General features: G+C 42.0%; 2 protein-coding genes across 7 annotated transcripts; both read right to left on the bottom strand.

The window, feature by feature from the left end:
• Positions 1-352: 352 nt before the first annotated feature.
• Positions 353-17101, bottom strand: EBAG9 (estrogen receptor binding site associated antigen 9). Of its 3 annotated transcripts, none has more exons than XM_081012862.1 (7): positions 16856-17096; positions 9110-9207; positions 6316-6394; positions 6032-6190; positions 4917-5024; positions 3240-3331; positions 353-857 (listed from the first exon to the last, which is right to left on the bottom strand). In XM_081012862.1, exons 2-7 carry the CDS (start codon positions 9190-9192, stop codon positions 737-739), a joined length of 642 nt encoding a protein of 213 aa, XP_080868988.1. In that variant the 5' UTR covers positions 9193-9207; positions 16856-17096; the 3' UTR covers positions 353-736. The 3 variants fall into 3 exon arrangements, with proteins under 3 accessions (XP_080868988.1, XP_080868989.1, XP_080868987.1); XM_081012863.1 differs by lacking the exon at positions 16856-17096 and adding an exon at positions 16554-16574; XM_081012861.1 differs by lacking the exon at positions 9110-9207 and having other exon boundaries at positions 16856-17101.
• Positions 17102-18620: 1519 nt separating this feature from the next.
• Positions 18621-25104, bottom strand: ENY2 (ENY2 transcription and export complex 2 subunit). 4 transcript variants are annotated; one of them, XM_081012927.1, is made up of 7 exons: positions 24958-25043; positions 24710-24786; positions 23613-23683; positions 21673-21771; positions 20744-20814; positions 20086-20160; positions 18621-18867 (listed from the first exon to the last, which is right to left on the bottom strand). In XM_081012927.1, the coding sequence occupies exons 4-7, from the start codon at positions 21738-21740 to the stop codon at positions 18791-18793; spliced, it is 291 nt and encodes a 96-aa protein (XP_080869053.1). In that variant the 5' UTR covers positions 21741-21771; positions 23613-23683; positions 24710-24786; positions 24958-25043; the 3' UTR covers positions 18621-18790. The 4 variants fall into 4 exon arrangements, with proteins under 4 accessions (XP_080869053.1, XP_080869051.1, XP_080869052.1 ...); XM_081012925.1 differs by having other exon boundaries at positions 21673-21774; positions 24958-25037; XM_081012926.1 differs by lacking the exon at positions 24710-24786 and having other exon boundaries at positions 24958-25104.
• Between the last annotated feature and the right edge of the window lie 12 nt (positions 25105-25116).

Below are 25116 nucleotides of genomic sequence, written 5' to 3' on the forward strand. Positions count from 1 at the left end.
TATTAATCTGCATAAGCAATGCCTAGATCACCACCTAAGCAGTTCTGGAATTTTTCATGAAAGCAGGCAGACACCTGTTGCCTATGTTTGGGAAGTAGAAGTTGCTATCTCAGCTTAACCTTCCAGCAGGGCTTCTGTCTTGGGAGTTTAAAGATGCAAGAAAGCAAACATCATTGCAGGTACATCGAACAAAGCAAGATAATAGCAACATCTTCTTTTTTGCCTGAAGTCATGGCTGGCATTAAGCAAATTATCCTTCTATGTATGTATCCTTCTATTTAAAATTTATAATGAGGCACTTAGTACTGCAGCAAAGGCAGGGTTTTGTGAAAACAAGCAGTGAAGCAACACATTCTTTAAAATTATTTAATTACACACCTTTCTCGTAATAAGCATAATAGACAATAGATTGCCATCATTCAATTATTTACACCCTTTTTCCCTTTAGCTTCAAAACAGGCATTTGAAGAGTTTATGAAGTAGCAGCTCTTCTCGCAGTGAGTGCACGGGGATAGGGCTTCTGCAGGAAACACTGTCCCATCTTGATGGGATTAAATGGGATGATGCTGTCATTGTTTGAACTGTCCAGTTGCTTTATGGAAGAACCAACCGTCTCTTCCAAGATGGCTTTAAAATAAGTAGTGAGCCGGAGTTCTAAAAATACTGAGATCAATACAAAATGATGAAGCTGAATTCTCTCCCCACTGCTGGCTCCGTGAAACCAAGGCAAATGTTGTTAGGACAGCTTCACACCAATTTTATTTTGTTCTTTCTTCATTAACCGCTGTGCTTCTTTCTCCATTTTCTTCCTTTGTTGCTCAGCTGCCCTTTTTTCCCTTTCTGCTATTTTCTGCTGCCTGCAATTTGACAAAAAATAGAATTGCATCAATGGATGCAAAAGATGGAAATGACTTTCCATCCAATGGATGCAAATGCTTTCCGTATACAGAAGGTGCACAAATACAGTGACACAGAATTAATGGCTGCCTGAGATGCGACCAATAGCGGCCGACCCACGGAATATAATCTACTTTCCAATACAATTTAGAGCTAAGCAGTGGAACATGTTAACCAACATAAGCTTGGTAAAACAGATGTGAGCATTGTTTGATGTAAAATTCACCCCTTCTCATGGCAGTTTGAGTAAGATTTCAGACCATGTATTTTGACTAAGGGATGGGAAACCATCCATGGCCTTAACACTAATCCTCAAGAAAGTGAAATATAAGGAACGATGATTGTTCTTTAACCAAGAATGGGAGAGGCTTGGATGTATACTGAGCCCTCTGGTGGCTAGGGAAGGTATTATTTTAAGGATTTAGTATTTCCAACAATTTAAACTATTCTTTGCCAAGATCTCATACGTACAGTGTTGTACCTTGGTTCTCGAACGCCTTGTGACTCGAACGTTTTGGCTCCTGAACACCACAAACCCTGAAGTGTTTTGTGAACTTTTTTTGGAAGCCGAATGTCTGACACCTTCTGATTGAGTACAGGAAGCTCCTGCAGCCAATCAGAAGCCACGCCTTGGTTTCTGAATGTTTTTGGAAGTTGAACAGACTTCCGGAATGGATTCTGTTTGAGAACCAAGGTACGACTGTATATTATAACAACAACCTTTCCTGCTCATCTTTACAGTTATACTTAAACAGCACTCATCAATGCTTCTCCAACCAGAATGAGATTTTTAATGAAGCGCTGTACCATTTTTTATCAGCAACTTAAGATGACGTGGAATCCTTAGCAAACGCTGCAGATCCCGCCTTTCTTCCATCATGAAAGAAAGATGGTGTACATGTGGCTCCAATCCAGCCTCCAATCCAGGCACTGCTTCTTGTGCCTTCAAACCACGCTATTTGGGTTCTTGTGCTGACTAAGTACGCAATAGGAAGGTATGGAGAAGCTGTCATTCATAAACTCTTAGCTGAGTTGGACCCTGGTTATGGGCTTTTCTCCACTTTTTATTGATAAATAGTATTTTTTAAAAGTAAGCAAGCAAATAAAAGGGGCTGCATTCAATATATTTCCACTGGTGTAATGAGACTTCTCCTCCTCCCTGTGCACACTGAAAAATCTGCTCTAGAAGGGCCCTCGAACATCTGGGGATGGGGGGGCGGAGAGAAGAGGAAGCTCCGCTATATGCATGAAAGTCCATCATGCCAGCAGAACTGAAGCACTGGATATGGTCCATAATTTTTATCCTGATTTTAAACCAAATCTGCAAAAGCGGATTGCAGAAGAAAATAGAACCAAACAATAAAATGTTCAAATTAAGAGCAGAAAACAGCCTTAAACAGAAGCAATCAAATGCCTGGGTGAATAGAAAATTCTAGGCCTAGTGCCTAAAGCTCTGGATATGTGACAAGCACTGGGAACAGCATTCCAATATTAAATTCACAAAAGTGTTGTGGCTTTTCAAATTGCAATGATTTTACTGCTATGAATCTTCACAGTAATTGTATTGCCTCTTTATACTTGGGGTTTCTGTTTACAGTGGTAATTCTAGTTAAGCACAATTCGTTCCGGAGGTTTGTTCTTAACCTGAACTGTTCTTAACTAGAGGCGTGCTTTCGCTAATGGGGCCTCTTGCTGCTGCTGCGCCGCTGGCACACGATTTCTGTTCTCATCCTGGGGCAAAGTTCTCAACTCGAGGCAACTCTTCCAGGTTAGCGAAGTTTGTAACCTGAAGCACTTGTAACCCGAGGCGTTTGTAACTCAAGGTACCACTGTATTTTTAAATTCTCTTATATGAATGCTGTGCTCAGCACAGTGAAGACCTTGGGTGACCTTAAACGTGCACACTCCCCACTCCCTCTGGTGAGCAGCTTTCAGTTTCTACTTGCCACAAGCCAATTTCAAACCCTGGTTTATGAAGCTTGCTGGTTTCTATAAGCCACAATTAAAATTTAACTACTTGAACATGCTTCTGTTCAAAAACAAGCAACGGGTTGCATCCAGTGTTCTGTGCTAATCAGACCACTGACGCAATTGTTGCATGCACTGAAGTTCATTGTGCCAGTGAAAATGGCCCAATAGCTTCCAATAGCTCATGACTGTATCAGAGAAGGAAAAGGGGTCGGGGAGGAGCATACAAGCTGAAGGGTTCATTCATATAACAATGAACTATAGCTTAGTGTTACATGCAAACACGATTAAAAGTGCATCCTCTCTGAATCAATGCCTGCTAGTTAACAGCAAATATTTGCAGTACAGCCAATTATAAGATTGTGCAAATTTACCTAAGAACCTCTTCTGCTTGCCAGGAGGCATCTTCCTCTTCTTCCCAAGCATTTCTGTTTTCCTGCCATGTCTCCAAGTCTCCCAGTTCTGGCTGGAAAAGGACAAGAATTCAACACATATCTACAGAGAGAGACTCAACTCGCTAAATCTCAGAAAACTATTATTCCACCTTAGGGGTGTGTCATCCTATTTATAGGAATGGAATCCTAGTTAGGCAACAGCAACTCTACCACTCTGCACATTACTTAATGAAGACAGCCATGTGTTGAATGAACTTCCAAAAACACAGAAGCATTTTCTGCTTTCTAGTGCTGGCCAAGACATTATTAATTCCTTAACTGTGCATACATCACTCTTCTATGTTCCTGCCATACTAGATTGTAACATTCCCATTGGGAACATCTGTCTAAAACTCCTGAAGTTTTTACTAGCAGACAAGGCAAACTATCACAGATGTCTCTGTCACGTCCTAGTTTTTACCTACATGAAATCCTAAATTTATGTCAACGAAAGGCATGATATATAGGATTGGATCCAGAAATGTTCCCAAGAAAGGGGGTTAGCACAAGGTGAGTTTTCTTGCTCCTCCTTCCTCAGCATCTTCCAAGGATTAGGGGCACCCTGCTGAATGGGGTGGGCTGCAGAACAGGGTGTAAAGGGGGAAAGGGAGAACTGCAGGAAGTCCTCAGAGAAGGTGCTTCCACCTGATTTTCCACAGTCCCCCTTTCACCCTCAGCTCCCCCGCTGAGCACAACACACCCTATTCAGCAGAGTGCCCTTGACACCCATGGGAGCCTTTTGGCAGGCTTGGGGGGGTTGACAACCACTTCCTTTTATGGACAATTAATGCATCACATCCTTTTCATGAGGGGTAGTGGAAAATCACCACATTTATCGATAGCGAGAACAAATGGATGCACTGGTTTAGTTCTTAATTTTGACAGAAATACTTGTTGCATGTAATAGGGCAGGCATGTCCAAAGTCCGTTTCAGGGGTCTAATCCAGCCCGCCGGTCAGTTTAATCAGGACCCTGTGGCAGTTTATTCCCTGGGGTAAAATCCAATAAAAAGCTCAACAACTTCAATCCTAAAAAAGGTTCCACACCTTTGGTCAGCCTTTTGGTTGGCCCTCACGCATGTTCACTTCATCAAATCTGGCCCTCTTTGAAAAAAGTTTGGACACCCCTGTAATAGGGGTTAAGGGGGGAGTGAATGAATTGAATCAATCCTACAATTTGAAAGCTGGGGGAGCAGATTGGATCAACCAATACTGCAGCTGGGCAAACATAATTATACCCAGTGCCATGGAGAATAATAAGCAGGAAAGAAAGTGTAGTGAGCCATGTCTGAAGCTACTCTACAACAAGCCACCAAAATAGCTGGTCAGTGCTTGGAAGGGTGAGGCTTTGGCAGTTCAACCATTTTTATTTTGCAATTTAGCAGGTCTTTTGTATTATGGGAGGTAGGAGTACAGGTAGGAGTGATATAATCAACAAGTTTCAAGATACACTCTTTAAAACAAAGTGCTGCCTTTGGAGATTTGGCATTGGAAAATACCCTTAAGAGACATTCCAACAATACAACCTGCCTCTGAAAAAGCAAAAATAGTTACACAGTCTTCTGAGAGAAAACATTATCTAAACACAGAAAGTGATCAGTACAGAGAAGATACTTACAGACTGATGAATAAAAGGAGTGTCTTGTGTAGCTGCTAATCTACTAGAAAATCCTGCACTGACATCCTGGTTCCCAAAACTTAAGGGTTCGCGTTTTTTAACAATAATCTGCAATATAACATTGGAGAGGAAAGAGAAAACATCATAAATACCTCCATTATTAACAGAATGAATTGCAAGATTTTCAGATCATTAACCTACTGTGGCCACAATGAATCATGCCTCATGACAATAAGATATCTGACTACTTGACAATAAGGTACAGACTCACACCCGCACATCTGTGAATTGGAAGAAAACTCGCACACACAGGCATTCCCATACTTCCCAAACAATGAACCACTCTGCATGACCTTTAGACTTATGCTGCTCACTCTCCCTCCCAACCTCTTGCAGCCAAATGATCAGAAGCATCTGCATCCAATTTTAAAATATGGTTTCCCGTTATGTCCAAACTTTGGTAACGCTGGTTTACTTAAGCGCTAGTCAGCGAGAATTTAGCCAGGATTAAACCATGGTCTCAGATTTCAGTGTGTTTCCACTAACCAGAGTTAAACAAACTGGTGTTTCCCATGTTTGGGCAAAAACAGAGTCCCATGGCTTGTTTAAAAACAGAAAAGGTGCTTATGATTTCCTCTTTGTGCATACCAAGGAGGAGAAAAGGGACAAAACCAAAGCTTATGAAGGCTCGTATACTTCTGAACCAAGTCAATGCTGCTCTGGAGAGCTTAATTGCACCAACTCCCTTGGTATCATACTGTCACCAGTAAACATACAAGCCAGTCACCTGATTACAAATGAAGTTCTAAGCTACAGAAAGGAGTAAGCTTCCTCTGAAGTCTCCAAATTTTGATACAAGCAGCAATAATGTAACTATCCATGCTGCTGTACTTGTAACAACCTAGACTAGCCAGTTAAAGAGATCAAGATGGAGTAACACCTTTAATTTTGCATGTTATCCCTCTGCCACATACAACCATGTTGTTGCATTACAATACTAAAATGCACCAGACCAGCTGATTCACACAAAGAAATTTCCTCTGCACCAAATACTAATAAGGACTACTTTATAAGATGTTACATAATGTTTGGCGTCACGTGTGCTTGAAACCTACTTTCTGTGTTTTCCTTATTGTTGGCGTCATGTCCTTAAAATAGTCAGGCTCCATTTCTTCCAAACCATTTTGCTGATTGGCCACATCACCATTGCCACCTTCAATCTTCACGCTTGTCGGTGCATCTTCATCCCACGAAGTCCAGTCTTCTACTTCTGACTAAAGATGAAAACAGCGAGACTTCCGCTTTCTATTTGCAGCTTGACACTCATAAAAAACAATCTATATTTGACTGAGCCACTTGGAATTACTATTGTTCAATCACTGACATTAAAATGTATTACCTGCTTTGGAACCAACGAGTAATCCACAGTAGTTGGTAAAGTTATTTGATCTCCACTAAGTTTTCGCCCTCTTCCAGTCCTGAAAAAGAAAGGCAAGGATCTTCTTAGCTCTGAAAACATGAACACTAAAAGCTATTAGTAAGGCTAAATATGTTAAAGAAAATGATTGAAAGTAGCTAAGTGAAAATGTAGCGGATTGAAAAGGTTAGTAACTTTTGTGTGAACAAGCAAAGATTACTATCTGCTTTTGAAGAAGTGCTGGTCTATATCTTTATCTTAATTTAAACCTCCCACTACTATCCTAGTTACTGTAGATGTCTCTCAGCTGATGCAAGTGATTTCCTTTGTAAGAATTAACATACCTGACTACTTCTTACCAAGGTACAGACTCCTGCTTGCACATCTGTGATTTGGAAGGGAACACATACACAGTGTGATGACATCTAGATAGTATGGGCTACAATTCTCTTTGACTCCAACCATTGCACATGCTGGCTGGGGCTGATGGAGTTAGTGTCCATACCATTAGGAGAGCATCTTATTAGCTCCCCCTGCTTTACAATATATAAAAAGAAGAGGTCACTTCCTTTTCCAATTGCTCCTCCTCCTGTGGAATCTGGCCATTAAAATTATTGTGTTGGGACATTAACTGAAGCAGTAGCCTGAATAGTTTCTCTGTACCAAAACGCAGGCACTGAAGTGTGTAAAGAACTTTGAACTTTGAAGAGAGAACTGTGACTGGAAGACACAGCTTTGAGTCTTTAGTTCAATAAAGTCTTGCTAAATTTCTTGAATTATGCAGCCCAAATGGATGGAACAGTGTTTAGCATTATTTATTGTATGCATGCTTCTCACTATTTATATTGGGGTGGTGGTGGTGGTGGTGGTGAGTGAGTGAGTATAAAGCCAGAGAGAATAATAAGCAAGGTTTGCCAGGAATGGGAACTATGCTGTAACTACCAAAATCTTCACATGGACTGTACTTTTGTTTTCTAATTTTTAAGTAAAGTGTTACTATTTTCAAGGTTCAATCTTGAACCAAATTAAAGTTCATAGAACCACTACTGAATGAAAACTACAGAAGCAACGAGCATACTTCTACTTTTTTAAAAAAAAAAGTAGTATAGCTCAGTCGGTAGCATGAGACTCCTAATCTCAGCGCCATGGGTTCAAACCCCACTTTGGGCGAAAGATTCCTGAATTCCAGAAAGCTGGACTAGATGATCCTTATGGTCCCTTCCAATGATATGATTCTATGATACTAACTGCATGCCTCAATTTGTCCATGGTTTTTCTTTGGCTGTGGGGGGGGGGGGGGGATTGGGTAACAGATAAAGATTCATTGGCACCTTAGACCAGTGTAATTACTGCTGCCCAGACTTTCTGAAATTGTTTCTATTTGATGCCTATTTACAGTATTAACTAGCTATGCTTATTCATCAAGAGGAAAAATATTGAGTATGCACATAACAAACAAACAAATATTGAGGACAGAAAACCCAATCACATGAAAACAAGATCTGGTTAGCTCTGGTAAAACCTACTCCTGAAAAGTATTGTGACACCTACTGCTCCCTGGAACTGCTTGACTTTGTCCCTAACAAAGAATGGAAGACTTTTTACTCTTCTCTCTGTACTCAGAATTTTATCTATTTAATTAATTCCTCTAAAGGAGCCCAGGGCACTAATGCAGATATGTCAGCTAATTAAAATGACCTCATCATGCATTTAAAGGTGTGGATTCTGGCCCACAAACACTAATGCCACAATAAGTGGCTTAAGGTGTCCCAGCAGTCTCTGTTGCTTTTGCAGCATAGCATTTCCTTTTTCCAAAGAAATGTTTACATTGTTAGCTTCTATGTTGCTAAAAGTGTTGTTTCAAACCAGAAAAAAAAAGTTCAACATTTCCAGGTACTCCAGAAGTTCCAGAAAAGGTTATATAGATGGCATGAAAAAGAAGAGGTGAAAGTAGATGCTTTAAAACAATTGTCATGGCTATTTCTTAGCAGTCCAAATAAGGAATAAAATGATATATATACCGTATTTTTCGCTCTATAGGACGCACTTTTCCCCCTTCAAAAATGAAGGGGCGATGTGTGTGCGTCCTATGGAGCGAAGCAGCCCCCCGCGACCCTCTCCCGGCTGCAGAGGTGACGCGCGGCTTTAGAGGCTCCTGCCATAGCCGCGCGTCACCTCCCCAGCCGGGAGAGCGCGCGCGGGGCTAAAGAAGCACCCCGCGACCCTCTCCCGGCTGGAGAGGTGACGCGCGGCTTTAGAGGCTCCTGCCATAGTGCTGCTAAAGCACTGGTGGGCTCCCCCCCGCCAGCCCCAAAGAGCAGGTCGAAAGGATCCTGAAGCCTGGAGAGCGAGAGGGGTCAGTGCACACCGACCCCTCTCGCTCTCCAGGCTTCCAAGGTAGCCGCCTGAACGCACCTTAAACGGCACCTTGTTTTAGAGCGGGAAAACAAGAGGGGGAAAGTTCTCCCCCTCTCTGTGCAGCGCCTCCTGCCGCTTCACTGAAGGGGCGCTGGGCAGAGAGGGGGAGAATTTTTTTTCCTTGTTCTCCCCCCTCTAAAACAAAGTGCGTCCTATTGTCCGGTGCGTCCTATGGTGCAAAAAATACGGTATATTTTATAACTCTTTTCGGTACAACTCATTTAAACGTGTAACCATGCAAATTAAGGTAGAGCTTTACACAGCCTGAAATTAAATAAGAAAACAAAGTTCTTCACAAATGAAGAGGGGGGAAAACCTTACAATTAAACCAAAATCACATGCAAGAGAAGCTATTTACCTGCATATTAAGCGCTTAAAAAAAGACAGTACTGCTGCCAGGCATGTACAAATTTTAAAAAGACGGAACTGTGTAATGGCCATGGTGAAAGTCTTCACCTGCAAAAGAATTAATACAATTATGCTGACATGTATTACACAACTTTTTACTACCTTATGGATGCAGGAACAAAGCCATTCCCGTTCGCTAAACCACTCTTTGGCTGTAACATCAAAACTAGGTCTAGCCAGCCCTTCTCTATTTATGCTCACTGAATTCATTAGTTTACATATTTTTTTTCAGACCACCTTCAAGTCTTGCTTTTTTACCAAGGAAAGCAGATATTAAGAAGCCAAACTATAAGCAGCCTCTTGAATTTATCAGGTCCAGGGGAGAGGTGGGTTCTCTAAACTTCCTTTGCACTTCACTCCCTAAGCCCCATAAAGATAATTTGGAATCAGACACTTAAATAGTCCAAATAAAAATGGAAAAACTATAATTCAAGTGTGTGGTTCTCTTCTTTATCAAGTTCCACAAATGGTTTTCAGTAACTGCAGCATCAGGGCATTCAACTTACTATTAATTTTTAAAGTCACAAAAAATTACTAGCCTGCCTGCCCATACAAACCTATGTTAATAACTTCTGACACATTAACAGCCTGAAGTGAACAAAAGAACCACCTCTCTGCCTCAACCAAATATTCCCTGCATGGAAGCAAATCTTACTTGCCATAGTTTATCAACTGAGTGACTATTTATTGAAGTGAGTTTCCACTGCACTTCAACAGGGCTTCACAAGAAGCTAATCTGAAATTTTTAAAAAAAGTTTATACTAATTAATGAAAAGTCAATCACACACTCTGTTTTTCACTTGATTTCATTAATGCAATGAATAGTATTTTGGATCTTTTTATGTCTCATTCACAGACAGACTTAAACTGGAAAATACAAATATGAACTTTCTCCTGTACTCCCACTCTGTAAACATACAGCCCATAACGCTTACCATTCTGGCACTCATCAAGAGTTTATTACAGTTCAGAACAGTCAGTGTTACTTCCACCATGAAGTCAGTTAACCCTACATTTTCTCATGATATGCAACACTAAGCCTGCAATCCTGTACATATTCACCTGGGAATAACCATCAAGGAATTCTTTCAGACATAGAAAAATAATTCTCAGACAATAACTATCACCATTTCAGCTTCAACAGTGCAATTTTGTGAAATAATTGAGAGTCCTACAACTCAAAATCTATTCTATTATACAGAAACTACTGTATAGTCCTCCCAGGAGCTTTAAAGCATATTTGGAATTTTGTTATCTAACAAGGTCTTGTCTGTATGTCATAATGCCTATGGTTTTTTTTATTCTTACAAACTGTATATAGGAATTGCATTTTATGTCCACAAATAACTTTATTAAGACAGCATGAGGTTGAGGCATATCCTCATATCCCATAATATATCATAAGTGTACTGTAAATGGCAAGAAGAATAGAAGAGTAAATAGCATGATGGAAGGCAATAGTGGCAGGCGGGCAATTCTGTGCTGTTACTGCCTTGCCCTTCATTTAGGAGGGAAAGGTGCTTCATCATTCAAAAAAAAGGGGGGGGAGCACTTAATGCTCAGCAGCAACTGATGCTCCAGTGGCAAGAGTAAGGTAAGCACAGCGGAGAGAAGAAGGGGTTACACATGCAACTCCAAATTCATCCACCAAGCTTATCTACCTGTGGAAACTTCTGGCAATGGCACAGCAACGAAGTTTCTGAAGACGTTTCAAAATATGTAAGGGTACTGTGAGATTGCCAACACCCCACCCCCCCGGATGGTCAACCCTCTTTTTTCAGCCAAGTGTATAAAGCTAAATTCACACAAGTTAAATAGTTGTAACTCAACTGTGTGAGACTTTATAAAGGTCAGTAAGAAAAATGTACAAAGAAGCTGACTATGCACATATCAGGTGTATCAGGACAAATAATCCCTCCAAAAAGATATCTGTAGATTCGAAGATCAAGATTCTCCTGGACTGGAATTAATGTATAAAATGAACAGAAGCCAATCAATGTCAAAAGCATTATTTCATTCACTTCAACTAAGCATGCCTAGGTTTGCAGGCAAAGATGGAGTTCTCCCTGAGAAAGAAAAAACATTTATCTTCACACTTTGGGTTGAATCCAGTGGATTTTTTTTCTAAAAAAATGTTTAGGGGTACTCTCATTGTGGCTCAAGAAAAATACCATTTTATAGTTCAAATCGGGGAAAATAAATACAGTAAATGGACAAATGGACAAAGATTCACAAAATGTTTAGGGGAATGCGTACCCTTGCGTACCCCCCAGAAAAAAAGCACTGGTTGAATCTAACAAAGTTATCCTCAGTGTAGAGCAGCTGAATTCAATGAACATGGCTAACCTAAAACTGTTGATTTCTACAGACCTACTTCAATAATGATTTACATGGATACAACCCACAATTCTTCCCCCACCAAAAAAAGAAAGACAAAACAATTTGACACCAACTGGGAACCGAGGTGGGGGCATATAACCCTATAGTAACACAGTTGCCTCAATAAGCAAAGGGTTCACATACACCTAAGAGGATGGAAACAGAAGGGGTAAGTTAAGTGATCTGTATTTTCTCAGGGATAAATTCAGTATCTATTAGTAACAGACGTTGAAGCAATACCCTGAAAATCACAAGGATTCAAATGCATTCTGCAGAGTTAACAAGCATGAAACTGTTAAATGCCATGAAAATAATCTCTCTCAACCAACAGCTCCAACCAGTTACAGCAACCAGATAAGAGTGGAATTATAAAATAAGAACATAAATTTAGAACAATCAGACATTCATGATGCTCCTCCCCTTTACCTGCCAACCAATGTACACTGCAATGAACTAGTAAATACTAACTTGAGTTCTGGAGCTAGCATTTCTCAGAGTATGCAAGAAAGGGCTGAAAATACAGTATCTGTCTCTGAAAATGTCCTTCTACCTTCTTCCACGACTTAAAGACTCTCCACTGCAAGGAGGTTGTCCTACCATGTACCTTAAGCGTATCTCAGATTCAGTGAGTCCCTGTCATTGAATCGTAGCTCCCAAGAGAACACCTGGCTGCTACCCAGAAGGTTAATGGTTTGAGCTCACCCAGAGACGTCTGTGGGCAGAACTTCTGCATTGCAGGGGGTTGAATTGTAAGTTGAGTCTGTTCCAGCTTACAATTTTATGATTTTATGCCCACCAGTCTCATTTCTTCATCTTCTTCTTCATCATCTTCTTCTACGTTCTTAGTCTACATTCCTGGATTGTTCTGAAGTGTAAATGGCCCATAACTCTCTGCACAAGTCCTCACAAGTCATACCTCAGGTATGTAAGAAAAGTTCATCTTGGTTGCCAAAGCAACACACAGTTAGTGCAATCTCTCCAGCCTACTCACTTTTCTCCCTTCAGTTAAAACTGAAGTCTTTGGCCTATAGTGTTTGCCATCCTTTTGGACTTCCCTTTGTCATCTCAGAAGCCATGGGTAATCCAATACAACCTCTTTAAGATTGTCTGCTGTAGGTTGTTTAGAGAGCTAGACTATATGGTGGCCAAGTTTGTTGATGGCACCAAATTATATGGGGTGATTAAATGAAAAGGGATAATAAAGAGTTCCAAATAAAGAGTTGAATGGGTACTAAAACAGAAAATGGCATTTAGTTAAGCAGGAAGTGATGCACACTGGGGAGGAAAATTCTAGTTTCATATATACAATGACGGGGCTTGATCTGGTGGCTACTACTCAGGCAAGCAATCTTGAAGTCATGTTGAATAGCTCAATGCAAACATCAATCCTGCATTATGAAAATGGCAAAATCCATGCTGGAGATGAACAGGAAAAGTATTAAAATAAAAAGACCAATACTATAATGGCCTTATACAAATCTATGATCAAACTTCACATGGAATACTGTGGACAGTTCCAGTAACTGCATCTTGCTGAGGTGGAAAAGGTACAGAGAAAGACAACCAAAATTAGCAGGGGCCTGAAGCTACTCCTCTAACAAGTGAAGGATGAAATGGTTGGAGCTTTTTCATTTAGAGCAAAGGTAAATAAAGGAAGGATATGATAAGAGGTTTGCAAGTTATGACTTTGTCCCAGTAAAAAGATAAAGGGACCCCTGACCATTAGGTCCAGTTGTGACGGACTCTGGGATTGCGGCGCTCATCGCGCTTTACTGGCTGAGGGAGCCGGCGTACAGCTTCTGGGTCATGTGGCCAGCATGACTAAGCTGCTTCTGGTGAACCAGAACAGTGCACGGAAACACCATTTACCTTCCCGTCGGAGCGGTACCTATTTATCTACTTGCACTTTGACATGCTTTCAAACTGCTATGTTGGCAGGAGCAGGGACCGAGCAATGGGAGCTCACCCCATCGAGGGGATTCAAACCGCCGACCTTCTGATCAGCAAGTCCTAGGCTCTGTGGTTTAACCCACATAGGAGACCCTCAAATTATAGGCATTGCCCCTACTTTCTGCCTGTCCTTGTTATCTGGTTTACCCCATTTAGGTACAGGAATTCTTCTTTAGCACTATAGTACTTAATTTGTTCAGAGCAAGGGACAGCCCTTGTCAATTAAGAGAAAATATGGTTCATAACCCCTCATTTTCATAAGGGAGTAAAGGTTAAGTCCAGTCGAAATTGACTGTGGGGTGCTGTATGTGGACAACCGTATTATCCCCATTAGCCACTCTTCCAGATAGCTTGGAAATTCATCTAGGGTCCAAAAGGTGTTTTGCTTTTTCAAAGTGACAAAATATATAGACTGAATATAGGAAACCCTTAATTTTTTTCAATACAAGTAGTAATCATGACTACATACTATAACATATGCTAGGCATATGAACGTCTCTTGTGGATTTTCATGGGTGCGAAAAAACAAATTGTCACAAATGTCAACTCATACTGCTCAAAAAATGGCTATACCTCAAACAGCAACTCCCACCCATGTCCAGCATTCCTAACGTGTCACAACCAGAGTGAGTCAAATGCATAAAGTAGAAGCTTTGCCTTTTAAATGTCAACGGTGTAACGTTCAAGTTGTTCCAATTTAAATGGAATCTAAAATATATGACCCTGTATTTAAAACAAAAAATCTGGTAGTCACAATTACCAAGACTCATGAGTAATAGCCATTTCCCTTCCAACCAACATCAAATTCCATTGAGCTCACTGGGACTTGCTTCCCAGTAAACATGCACATGTTTGGGTTGCAAATATTTCTAGAAACAAAGAGTTAAGACTTGCAACGAAGTAACTGTAATGCTTATCCTAAAATTTTAACTGCCAATATGACATGCCCATGACTTAGGAGTCAATCTCATAACTCAAACTTACTTAGAATAGAATAATAAACTATGCAGCTCGAGGTGCTATTATGAATTAAATCTAGGGGAACAGGTGTGCAGTAAAGACATCTTGACAGTTGAACATGGAGTTTTCCCCCTCAAATACTAGGTCAACACAACAGTTTACAGTGAGTGACCCCTTCCTTTACCAGCTTAAGCATGCTGGACTTGTCTGAAGTCTCATCCAGTATAACATGCATTAAATACAGCCAATGAGCTTTTCTCTGCATCTCACATGATCAATGTCATCTTTCCCTATCTCTAGATATGGTTCTCATAATGTGTGATATCAGAAGTAAGCTCAGTATTTCCTTGAAGAAAAAGGCAATCTCACAAGTGATGCATGTAGGTAGGCATATTAAAAGTTCAAAAGAACAAGAGGAACTATAACTTTTATCTAGTGATGTACATCCCCTAATGATTGAAGTTTTATCTAGCTGCACATGTCAGAGGGCACCCCAAACTTTTTAAAAAGGTGGGCTTTGGTTCCAAGTGGCAAGCACTGTTTTATAAAGAACTACAAATATCACTAGTATTTATAGTACCTAGTTTAGATCTAGCAGCTTCCAACTTTTACTCAACTCGTTACAACAAAAGGAAAACCAAGCTTATCAATTGAGCTTCAAAACGAGGTTATGGCCTTTGACTTAACTACAGATGCTAATTACAGTAACTAACCGGTGCCAGGATGTTTATCATAAACACCGCTAGATTGCTGCAACTGTGTTTTCCACACGTTTACACTTTACTGCCATTATCCCTGCCTGTATTCCTTCCAGTTTCATTTCCCCACTGACCTCAGGAACTAACATATTGAATGTGTGTGTGCTTACCTGCACTATCTATCAAGAGGGTTTTAACCCAAGGTTGGATGGACATGTGTCGGGGATTCTTCAGTCGCAATTCCTGCATGGCTTTGCCTAAATTTAAACTCCACTGGCCTACTACCCTTAGCATTTCAAGATTGTCATGAGAGTGCTTGGACTAAAATTGTCAACCAAAAGCTTTACTTTTCTGGTTCATCAACACAACAGTTACTAACACTGGGCTTCAGCGAAGCAAATAATTTAATTAGACAGCGCCTATATGGTATCGAGCGAGAGAATAATTTGGCCACAATAAGGAAATTTTGTCCATGGTATGATTATTTTGTCCTGGCGTGCTCTGGTCCATGGAGTCATGAAGAGTCGGACACGACCAAACGACTATACAACACAACAACAAGATTATTTTCTGCCTAGTCATTTTGACACTTTGGCACCCTATTTGGAAAATTTAACAATTCCAAAATACAGATGCGCTTTCACTTTTGCAAGATTGAATATACAGTGGTACCTCGGGTTAAGTACTTAATTCGTTCCGGAGGTTTGTACTTAACCTGAAACTGTTCCTAACCTGAAGCACCACTTTAGCTAATGGGGCCTGCTGCTGCTGCCGCACCGCTGGAGCACGATTTCTGTTCTCATCCTGAAGCAAAGTTCTTAACCAGAAGCACTATTTCTGGGTTAGCGGAGTCTGTAACCTGAAGCGTATGTAACCCGAGGTACCACTGTACTGTCTTCAGCTGGACTTGAGGGTCGATTTCAAAAAATTCCACTGGAAAAACAGTTATGTCCATGTGGAGATGGCAGTATTGCGTCAGTTAACTCATGTGCTTCTGGCTTGCACTCTTTATAAAGATTTGAGGACCGAAGTTATTACCCCTCTATTATTGTCCTTGCCGGGTCACTCAACCACTGCTACTGTGTTCTTCCTTTTAGCACATCGAGATGATCAGGGGACAGAAAACTGCAAGGTTTTTAGCCGGGGCAATTAGAATAAGATCTATTATTTGATTATTGATGTAAACCCCCCAAAATGTATTTTCTATAGCTAAGCTTCTACCTCTATCTTCAGTACGTTTTATTTTATTGCTATGGCTAGTGGCTGATGCAAATAAAGATTCTTCTTCTCTTTTCTCTCCCCCTCATAAAGCAAAAAGAACATGCCCGAATAAAACTCCTTTTTTTGCAAAAGGGGTGCCGCAGAACACCTCCCGCTGGCTTTCCACAACAAGACTGCGACTCTTACTTTACAAGGTGGGAAGGGGGAAAGAACACCTTTTGGGGCTTCCCCGGTTAGCTGAGCTCGGCAGAGGGGAAGCGGGTGTCTGGCAAGTTGGAACTCCTCGCTCCGGCGGAAGAGCCGCCACTGGGAAGCGTGGGGAGAACCGCAGCTGGCCAACCAGAGGCCGCCCCATCAGGGCTCGCAGGCGGGCCGAGGGAGGGACGGGGCCCGCCTGCTTCCTCTCCGAGCCGGGGAAGCAGCTGCCCAGCTCACCCCCCGGGACGAGGCGGCTCCAGGGCGGGCAGCGCCTCCCCGGCGCCGCTCACCTTGTCCAGCGCCAAGCGGGAGAAGAGGCGACACGACGGCGGCGGCGCGAGCCGAGGGGGAGCCGCTTCCCTCGGCGACCGCGGGCTCCCTTCATTCAAGGGCGGACGCGGCCTCCCGCTCAGACGTCGCCGTTGCCGCTGCTGCTGCTGCCGCCGCTGCTGCCATCGCTTGCTTCCCTCATAGGCCGTTGCCGCCAGCCCGGCCTCGCTGTCACCTGGGAGACCCGTTCACGAGCTCCGACCCGCCTCTTCCGGCCGCGCCCCGCCGCTCTCGGCCAACCAGGCGCAGAATAGCGAGGAAGAAGACAGGAAGCGGAAAAGGCGTTTTGCGCAAGCGCCTCAGGGTGCTTGTCGCCACCTTCCGAGGCGTCATCTCGCACTTTGGCCTGAGGAAGGCGCGCGGGGGGAGGGGGTAGGAGAGATGGGCGGGGCTTTAAAATGACTGGCATGCATAGCCGGAAGAAAATTAACTGTCAGGCTGACAGAAAAATGCAGTATTAACATTTTATTTGTAATTCACTTCAGAAATTTAAAAACATTTGGGGGGGGGGGAGTCGGATGGCTTTAAAACTGACACAGATTATTACTTATATACACATAGGCATCCGTTTGGGACGTGGCACATTATTCTTTTATGATGTATTCTGTTTATATTTTTATGTTGCAAACCGCTCTGTGATCTTGAAATGAAGGGCGGTACACAAACTTAAATAATTAATAATAATAATAAACAAGAAATGAGAAGTTACATGTCATTTAAATGTCCCAGTCATGTGGGTACCAGCAACCCATTCTGTTCTTAACTACTGGTGCTGTTTGAATTCCATGTATAGAAAAATAGTTTTGGCCACTCCTGCCAGAAAATACACCATAGAATTGGAAGGGACCACGATGATCCTCAGTCTAGTCCAACCCCCTGCCCCTTGTGTAATAAGGCTGTATCCAATACTAATCCTCCTCAGAGTAAACCCACTGAGATTAATGAACACGATTTAGAGCCATTGATTTTAATGGGTAAAGCTTAGTTGGATACACCCCATAGTCTGCAATGTTACAATAGGAGTTTCTAGATAATGTAAGATTGCAATTAAAGAATGTCATTGGGTAAAATGGATTAGGATTTCAAGGTTCTCGATCAGAAGGGGGGGGGGGGCAAGACACACATCTAGCGTCTAGATTTTTTCTCCTTAGTCTGCGCCATCAGGACCTTAAAATATGAACATCAGAGGAAGATTTGATTTCTGAGATCACTTTCAAATCTCACGGTCTTACAGGCAGGCATACTACCTTATTTTGTTGTCAAAATTGCCTTTAAAATCTAGCTTCCATTGCCATGACCTCATATACTCCCCCCCAAATCTTAATTGCTTCTTTTAGAAACATCATCTCTTTCAACTCAGCGTCACAATTAAGTGCTATAGGCAGTGTTTAGCTATAGTATAGCTATAGGCTAGGGTACCAAAAGATATTGATGCTCCCAGGTTGGGAAAGGGTAGGCTAAGAGAATACCCATCTACCCAAAATCCTACCCATCACTGCTCTGCCCCATCCTGTATCATATGGGCATCCTTCTTTTTCTCTGCAGTTAACCAAATACTTTATCTAGCGTGTGTTCTACTGTTATCATTTCTGCTACTGCAATTTTAAGAGACATTTGGAATAGTTAATAGTGATGAAAAAGATGTCAATCATGTTAAGTGACACAATAACCTTTTAATGGCAAGAAATGGCATCTCTTTCCAACATACACCCACAAGCAGTTCATTTTATTTTTTTATTAAAATAGCAAGAATTAAGAAGTCAATGTAGCAAAGTATGCTTCCAGTAACTAAACATTAAAAAAAAGTGAACTTTCAACCCTAAAGCATGGAAAAACGTCTTCCAGTTTCTGGCAAGATTCACGTAATACAACATGGTAAGACTCAATGGAAGAAATCAAAGGCTGGCGTGTTGAGCGAGGAATGTTCTTATTCTTTGTAGAAGCTCTTTCTTTACACTGTCGGGTACCAAGGCTGAAAAGTAAGAATAAATAGCAAGAGATGAGAGTGGGGAAAAGATAATAATAATAATAATAATAAATTTTATTTATATCCCGCCCTCCCCAGCCGAAGCCGGGCTCAGGGCGGCTAACAACACTAATGTGAGAAATCAAGCTGTAGCCACATTACATGTGACAACAGGAGCTTACAAGTGCTGCAGTGCAAACACCATTTTTATAGAATACATACAAAGTGAAGAGCCCAATTTTATATCCCTCGATATGCATCCTGTTTAGTCCAGGTTAATAACAAACCCCATGAGATCAGAACTTTGGCTCTACAAAGCCCAACAGCCATGTATAGTTCCAGTCTACTGGGAAGTTAGTATCTCTGGGTTTGTCTGAGTTGTTGAGCATCTGGCAGGTCACAATCAATAGCCCATGGGCTGTCTTTGGATGGATGGATCATATGAACTTTTGCACAGTGGCACGTTTGTGTCATTCTCTTCCAAGAGAAATCTCCCAGCCTTAGTCTTTATGGGTTTGTAAAAAAATGCCAGGCAGTCAGGCTAGGCTGAATTCAACTTTGATGTTACCTGAAATTATTGTATCTGTTTTTGGGTTATAACTCTATTCTATGTCCTTTAATTATTGCCAGTGGTTTAATTTGCTGTGATCCACCTTGAACTCTGCTTGGACAAAACAGAAGAGGCCCTTCCAATCACTGAGAACTAATTAGGATCCAAGCCATTAATACGCATCAGGAAATACTGAACTAGCTGGATGCATTTCCGATAATATGGAGGGTACATGTCCAGTTGTTACATGAGACTAGTTGCCTGTAGCTAGAGCTGTCCTGGTGCCAGTGTTTTACTCAATTCTTTCTTTCTTCCTTTCCTAATTGCCTATGGCTGATCACATTAAACACATTCAATTCATCTCTTCGCAATTAAGTAAATGAGCACAATTAGGTACATGCCTCAAGATGACAGAGAATCTTGTTTATAGTAAACCAATTGCGGCATTCTCCTAGATCAAGGATGAAGAACCTGAATCTCTCCAGCTGTTGTTGCACTCCGACTCCCATCAGCACCAGCCAATATGGCCAATGATTAGGAATGATGGAAGCTGCAGTCCAGGAATGACTGCACAACCACAGATTCACTTTCCTAGATGCAGCAGTACATAAATCTCAGCCAGATACACATCACTGTTCTTTGCATAGGTGTCAAAGCAATGTTACTTCTCTTACCTCTGCCTTTGGGAGTAATTTCTGCCACCAAATCATCAACCGTGACATGCTCTAGGCCTTTGTCTTTGATGACATCTAAGCAAGGTTACACACAATACTTCAAATTAGAAAATGATAGGCCTAGCCTGTATGAAAAAACTCAACACATGTATTGCGGTTCATTCCAAAGCGCATTTACACATTTAACTTTAAGTGATCAGATGTGTCATGTCTGCATTGGACCTATACAGAAATAGGAAGGAAAAATATACTCGAACTAGTGACCATATAAAAGTAGGAACCTCAGTCAACCTAATTCTGAAATCATCATCAGATTTAGCTTGTTAGAAGCATAGCCTGGGTATAAATATAATAAAGAGAGAAAAAAATAAACTTTTTTTTAACTAGAAATTTTAAGCAGCTGATGATTATGTGCCAGAAGGTGGAATAAATCTTCTGGGAAATGGACATTTTGGTTCTAGAAGGAACTGGGTCTAAAATGCAGTGCTTAAAACTGCTAAAATGGAGGTGGAAAGAAACAGACAGGTGTTGTTGTTTTTTTAAAAAAATCTATCAGTATTTAAAATGCAGATATATAGGCACTCACTTCCATATGCTTTGTACTTATGGCTTAGCTCTGTCAATACATTCACAATTACCGAGATCAACCGACAATTACCTTTGCAGTGTGCCTTCAGCTGGTCCTTCCAGCCACATTCGATTAATTTGGCTCTCAGTAACTCTTTAAGGCTGTAAAACAACATGTCGTTAGAGGACAGTAAAGTAAACCGCATTATCGAGCCACAAATATAAACTACCACACATAAGAGAGATTAGCACAAACAAATGCTTGGAATGTGGAATCTGCACTGGCCAAACCTAATCCAAGGGTGACACATCTGTAGCCCTCCAGATGTTGTTGGATTGCAGCCATGCTAGCTGGGGCAGAGGGGTCCAACAACCTGAATTAGAAAGCTAACATGGACCCAATAAGCAAAATCCCAAACCAGCTATATTTGTAGTTTTTTTTTACTCCAAGTGATTAAGGGCAGCATGAATGGTCCCAACCACCCACCAATTTTATTGTCTCTACAATTGTACTTAGTTAGGCTCAGTGATACCAACTGGCTACAGGTTCTCCTCTCCATCTGCAGTTCCCCCTGTGTACCCCTCCCAACAGTCCCATGACCCCCCCAGAACCAGATTTACAAGGGCTGCAGGGAACGGCATTAAAAGAGCTTTAGACAAATTCATGGAGGATAAGGCAATAGGTTGCTCCAACCCATGATGGCTATGTTCTGCCTCTATGATTGGAGGCAGTAATGCTACTGAATGCCAGCTGCTAGAAATCACAGAAAGGGAGAGTGCTCTTGTGCTTGGGTCCTGCTTGTAAATTTCCCATAGGCGTCTGGCTGGCCACTGTGAGAACAGGATGCTGGACTAGATGGGCCACTGGCCTGATCCAGCAGGACTTTTCGTATATTAACACACCTTTTTTCCCTAGTAATGAACACAGAAGTCTCCAATCCTAACCATGTGGGGTTACGACTGCAGCCATAGAGATGCAATATATTCCTACATGTGGAACAGGAAACAAAGCCCACCTACCGTTCTCGTTCTCCTGTTTCGATTAGCTTTTGGTTTATGCTTGCTCTCATTTGGGCATCTTTATTCATTTTTTTGGGAGTCTATCTGTGAACAACCGATCTACAAAAAAAAAAATAAAAAATTGCAAAGATGAATCTTACTGAGACACAACATCTACCACCCATCTAAACTGGGTGTACACAAAAAAGGTGAATATAGCCCATGAGTGGCTGCTTGCCAGAGACTTGGGAAGAAGAAGAAGAAGAAGAAGAAGAAGAAGAAGAAGAGGAGTTTGGATTTGATATCCCGCCTTTCACTCCCTTTAAGGAGTCTCAAAGCGGCTAACATTCTCCTTTTCCTTCCTCCCCCACAACAAACACTCTGTGAGGTGAGTGGGGCTGAAAGACTTCAAAGAAGTGTGACTGGCCCAAGGTCACCCAGCAGCTGCATGTGGAGGAGCGGAGACGCAAATCCGGTTCCCCAGATTACGAGACTACCGCTCTTAACCACTACACCACACTGGTAACAGGAAAGTCTCAGAAGCTGACAATGCATGGTTGGATGGGCAGGGTTTGATCAAGGGGGAATCGCAAAGTACATGGACCTGTTCTGAGATTTTCCAATGTTTTGTTAGCTGGTTCTGTTTTTATAGTCGGATACTACATAAATCCATTCTTTCCATCTGACACAAGGACCTCAGTGGCAAGACAACAACTTCCGTTGTTGATTCAAGAGCCAAGCACAATGATTTTCTTAGACCAGAACAGTGAGATCATATGCAAGTGCAATGTTTTATTAATAGATTTTACCAGTTCCAAACCACTCCCAATAAATGTGGCTCTTTGTTCCCAACATTTTGACCAGGTGCCAATATTGGGCACATTTACTGGAACTATTAAATTCAAGGCAATTAATCCCAAGTAAGTGTATACAGCCACCATTGCCAGCCTGTGCCCTCCAAATGTTCTGGAATACAACGCCTATCATCCCTGGCCAGCACTAATGGGAGATGTAGTCCAAAACAACTTAGTTCAGTGCATTAAAAAGGCCCAGGGAGGAGCAAAACACCTTAAAGCTCCTCTCTGGGACCACATACATTTTTGTGGGCTCCGTAAGTCATAGTTTGGCTTACCATATTGTGAAAGTGAGCTCATTGTTTTATTTACTATGATAGTCAATTTTTTTCTGGCAAAACTAAACATGGATTTTTTTTCTTCAGTTAAGAACAGCTGGGGGCAGGGAAAATGTGTGTGGGCTTTTGGCAAGGTGATGTATCTTCCTGTCTGTGCCATCCCCTCATTTAAAATCAACCCTAAAGCAACCATTAGCCCCAAAGACGAAGGTACACTACAGGAACCAGTCTTGTTTCTTCTTTGAAAACTGGGGGCAACTGAAATTCAGGAAATACTGTAAAAAGGAAAGGGTTAACACTCCCCCCTCCAACATCAATCTAAATCTCTCCTCCCACCCTCCAATATTTGTTCTTAATAAAAAAAATCATTTTAGAATCCCAATAACGGATACCCCACATGTTTTGATTGATCTGCAGCTTTGGGCAAGCAGATATCAGATGCACCAGCACTGGGCGGAAAGTGTTGATTGAAGAAAGTCTCTCAGTGTCTTGATGTAGGAATGGTGCATCTCAAGTTAGATAAAGAGATGCCCCCCCCTTATGCAGGCTACTGTCTGTGCTCCATTGGATCCTTGCTTCATGGTCTACACTGACTGTTAGTGGTCCTCCAGTTTTTTACTTAGGGATCTTTCCCAGCTCTGCCCTGAGATGCTGGGAACTTAACCTGGGACATTCTACATATAAAGCAAAAGCACCATCTATGAGCTATGGCCCTTCACTTCATACACAAAGGGGTATATAAAAGTAAATGTAAATTGTGAGGGGAAAAGTAAAAGACAGGAGCCAAAAATTTGAAAATTTTGGTCTAGAGGCATGATGAGAAACTTACGTTTTAAGAAAGGAACACACACTATGCTGTTCCCAAGCGGATTTCAATCACCACGGATATCAGAGCTCCCTCTGCAAGGAAGATACAATTGATAGTTTTAAAACTGATCAGAAATAATGAAGCAAAGTCATTATGACGAGTCAAATTAAAAAGGAAAAAACAAGAACAAAGCATTTGTCCTTCAAAACCAGGCATAGGCAAACTCGGCCCTCCAGATGTTTTGGGACTACAACCCCATCATCCCTAGCTAACAGGACCAGTGGTCAGGGATGATGGGAATTGTAGTCCCAATACATCTGGAGGGCCAAGTTTGCCTATACCTGTTCAAAGCAGTAATGCTTTTAATGCAATTGATGGTCACTATTTGTGGTCACCAATGATGTCTCTCCACCCCAGTCTTTCTGCATTTGCAGAGAACATAGGAAGGCATATGGATAGAGCTCAGCACAAAGTAGAAAGCAGAAATCAGAAGCTGGAAGCAGCAACTGGCCCTTGAATTGCACTTGGCTGCTTTAAGGCCAAGAACACCACCCACCCTGATATCACACGTAGAAGAAATCAGGCAAAGGAAGGAATCATCTAGTCATAACTTTGCACTAGGCTTTGGGAGAAGGAAATAAATCCTTAAACCTCCTCTTACTTCCCACCCCCTGGGATTTGGACACAATCAGCTTTCATTTCCCCAGACCATCTGCATCTGTGTGCCAACAAACTTAGGATAAAGGTTGGTCTCCTGTGTCCATTACTAAAGATCCCTTGACTGAGTTCTCATAGAAAAACAAAGCACTTGGGAGGACAAACCCACCCTGCACCACCGAGGATCAGAAAGCTCCCTATTTGAAGCCCTGTACAACTGCTGCCAATAAATCATACTGAAAACCAGGCTGATCAATTGGCAGCAAAACCAGAAGCGCAAACAGTACACTGGTGTATCATTCAGGCGTTATGTGTTCTCAGAGTGAGGGAAACTCCGGCGTGCACACGCCACAGTCACGTTTAACGTGAGAACGCACCCTGAATCACCAGCCCATTTTAAATGCGTGCAAGTTTTTAGTTGCCTGGCCAGCAAATTTCCAAAACACGCAGATGCGACCTACTGAAGTCAGGCGAATTTACGGCCACCCAGATTTCACACTGGGGAACTTGGATCTGGAAGAAAGAGCCTTCCCCGTATCTGGAAATGGGGAGGAGAGAGAGAAAGAGAGAGTAGCCAGTTCCAAGTGGGGAGATCGGGAAAAGGGAGAAGGAGGGAGAGGAAAGGGAGCCATTCTTCAGTCTAGGCGACCAAGACGCCGCCTCCTCCGCTATCACCCCCCACACCCCTACCGCCGACAAGTCGGATTACCTGCCCCGGAGGAGACCCGATCCCTTCCCGTCCGACTCCCGAGACCAAGACTTAACAGAAATCTCAACGCCCTGCCTAATCTTCCCCGCCGCAGGGATGCATGGGAAATGTAGTCCTAGATTGCGAACTATTCGAGCCCCGGTTATGGCAAAAGAACTA

Source organism: Podarcis pityusensis (assembly GCF_964106645.2).
Source record: "Podarcis pityusensis genome assembly, chromosome: 7".
Classification (NCBI taxonomy): domain Eukaryota; kingdom Metazoa; phylum Chordata; class Lepidosauria; order Squamata; family Lacertidae; genus Podarcis; species Podarcis pityusensis.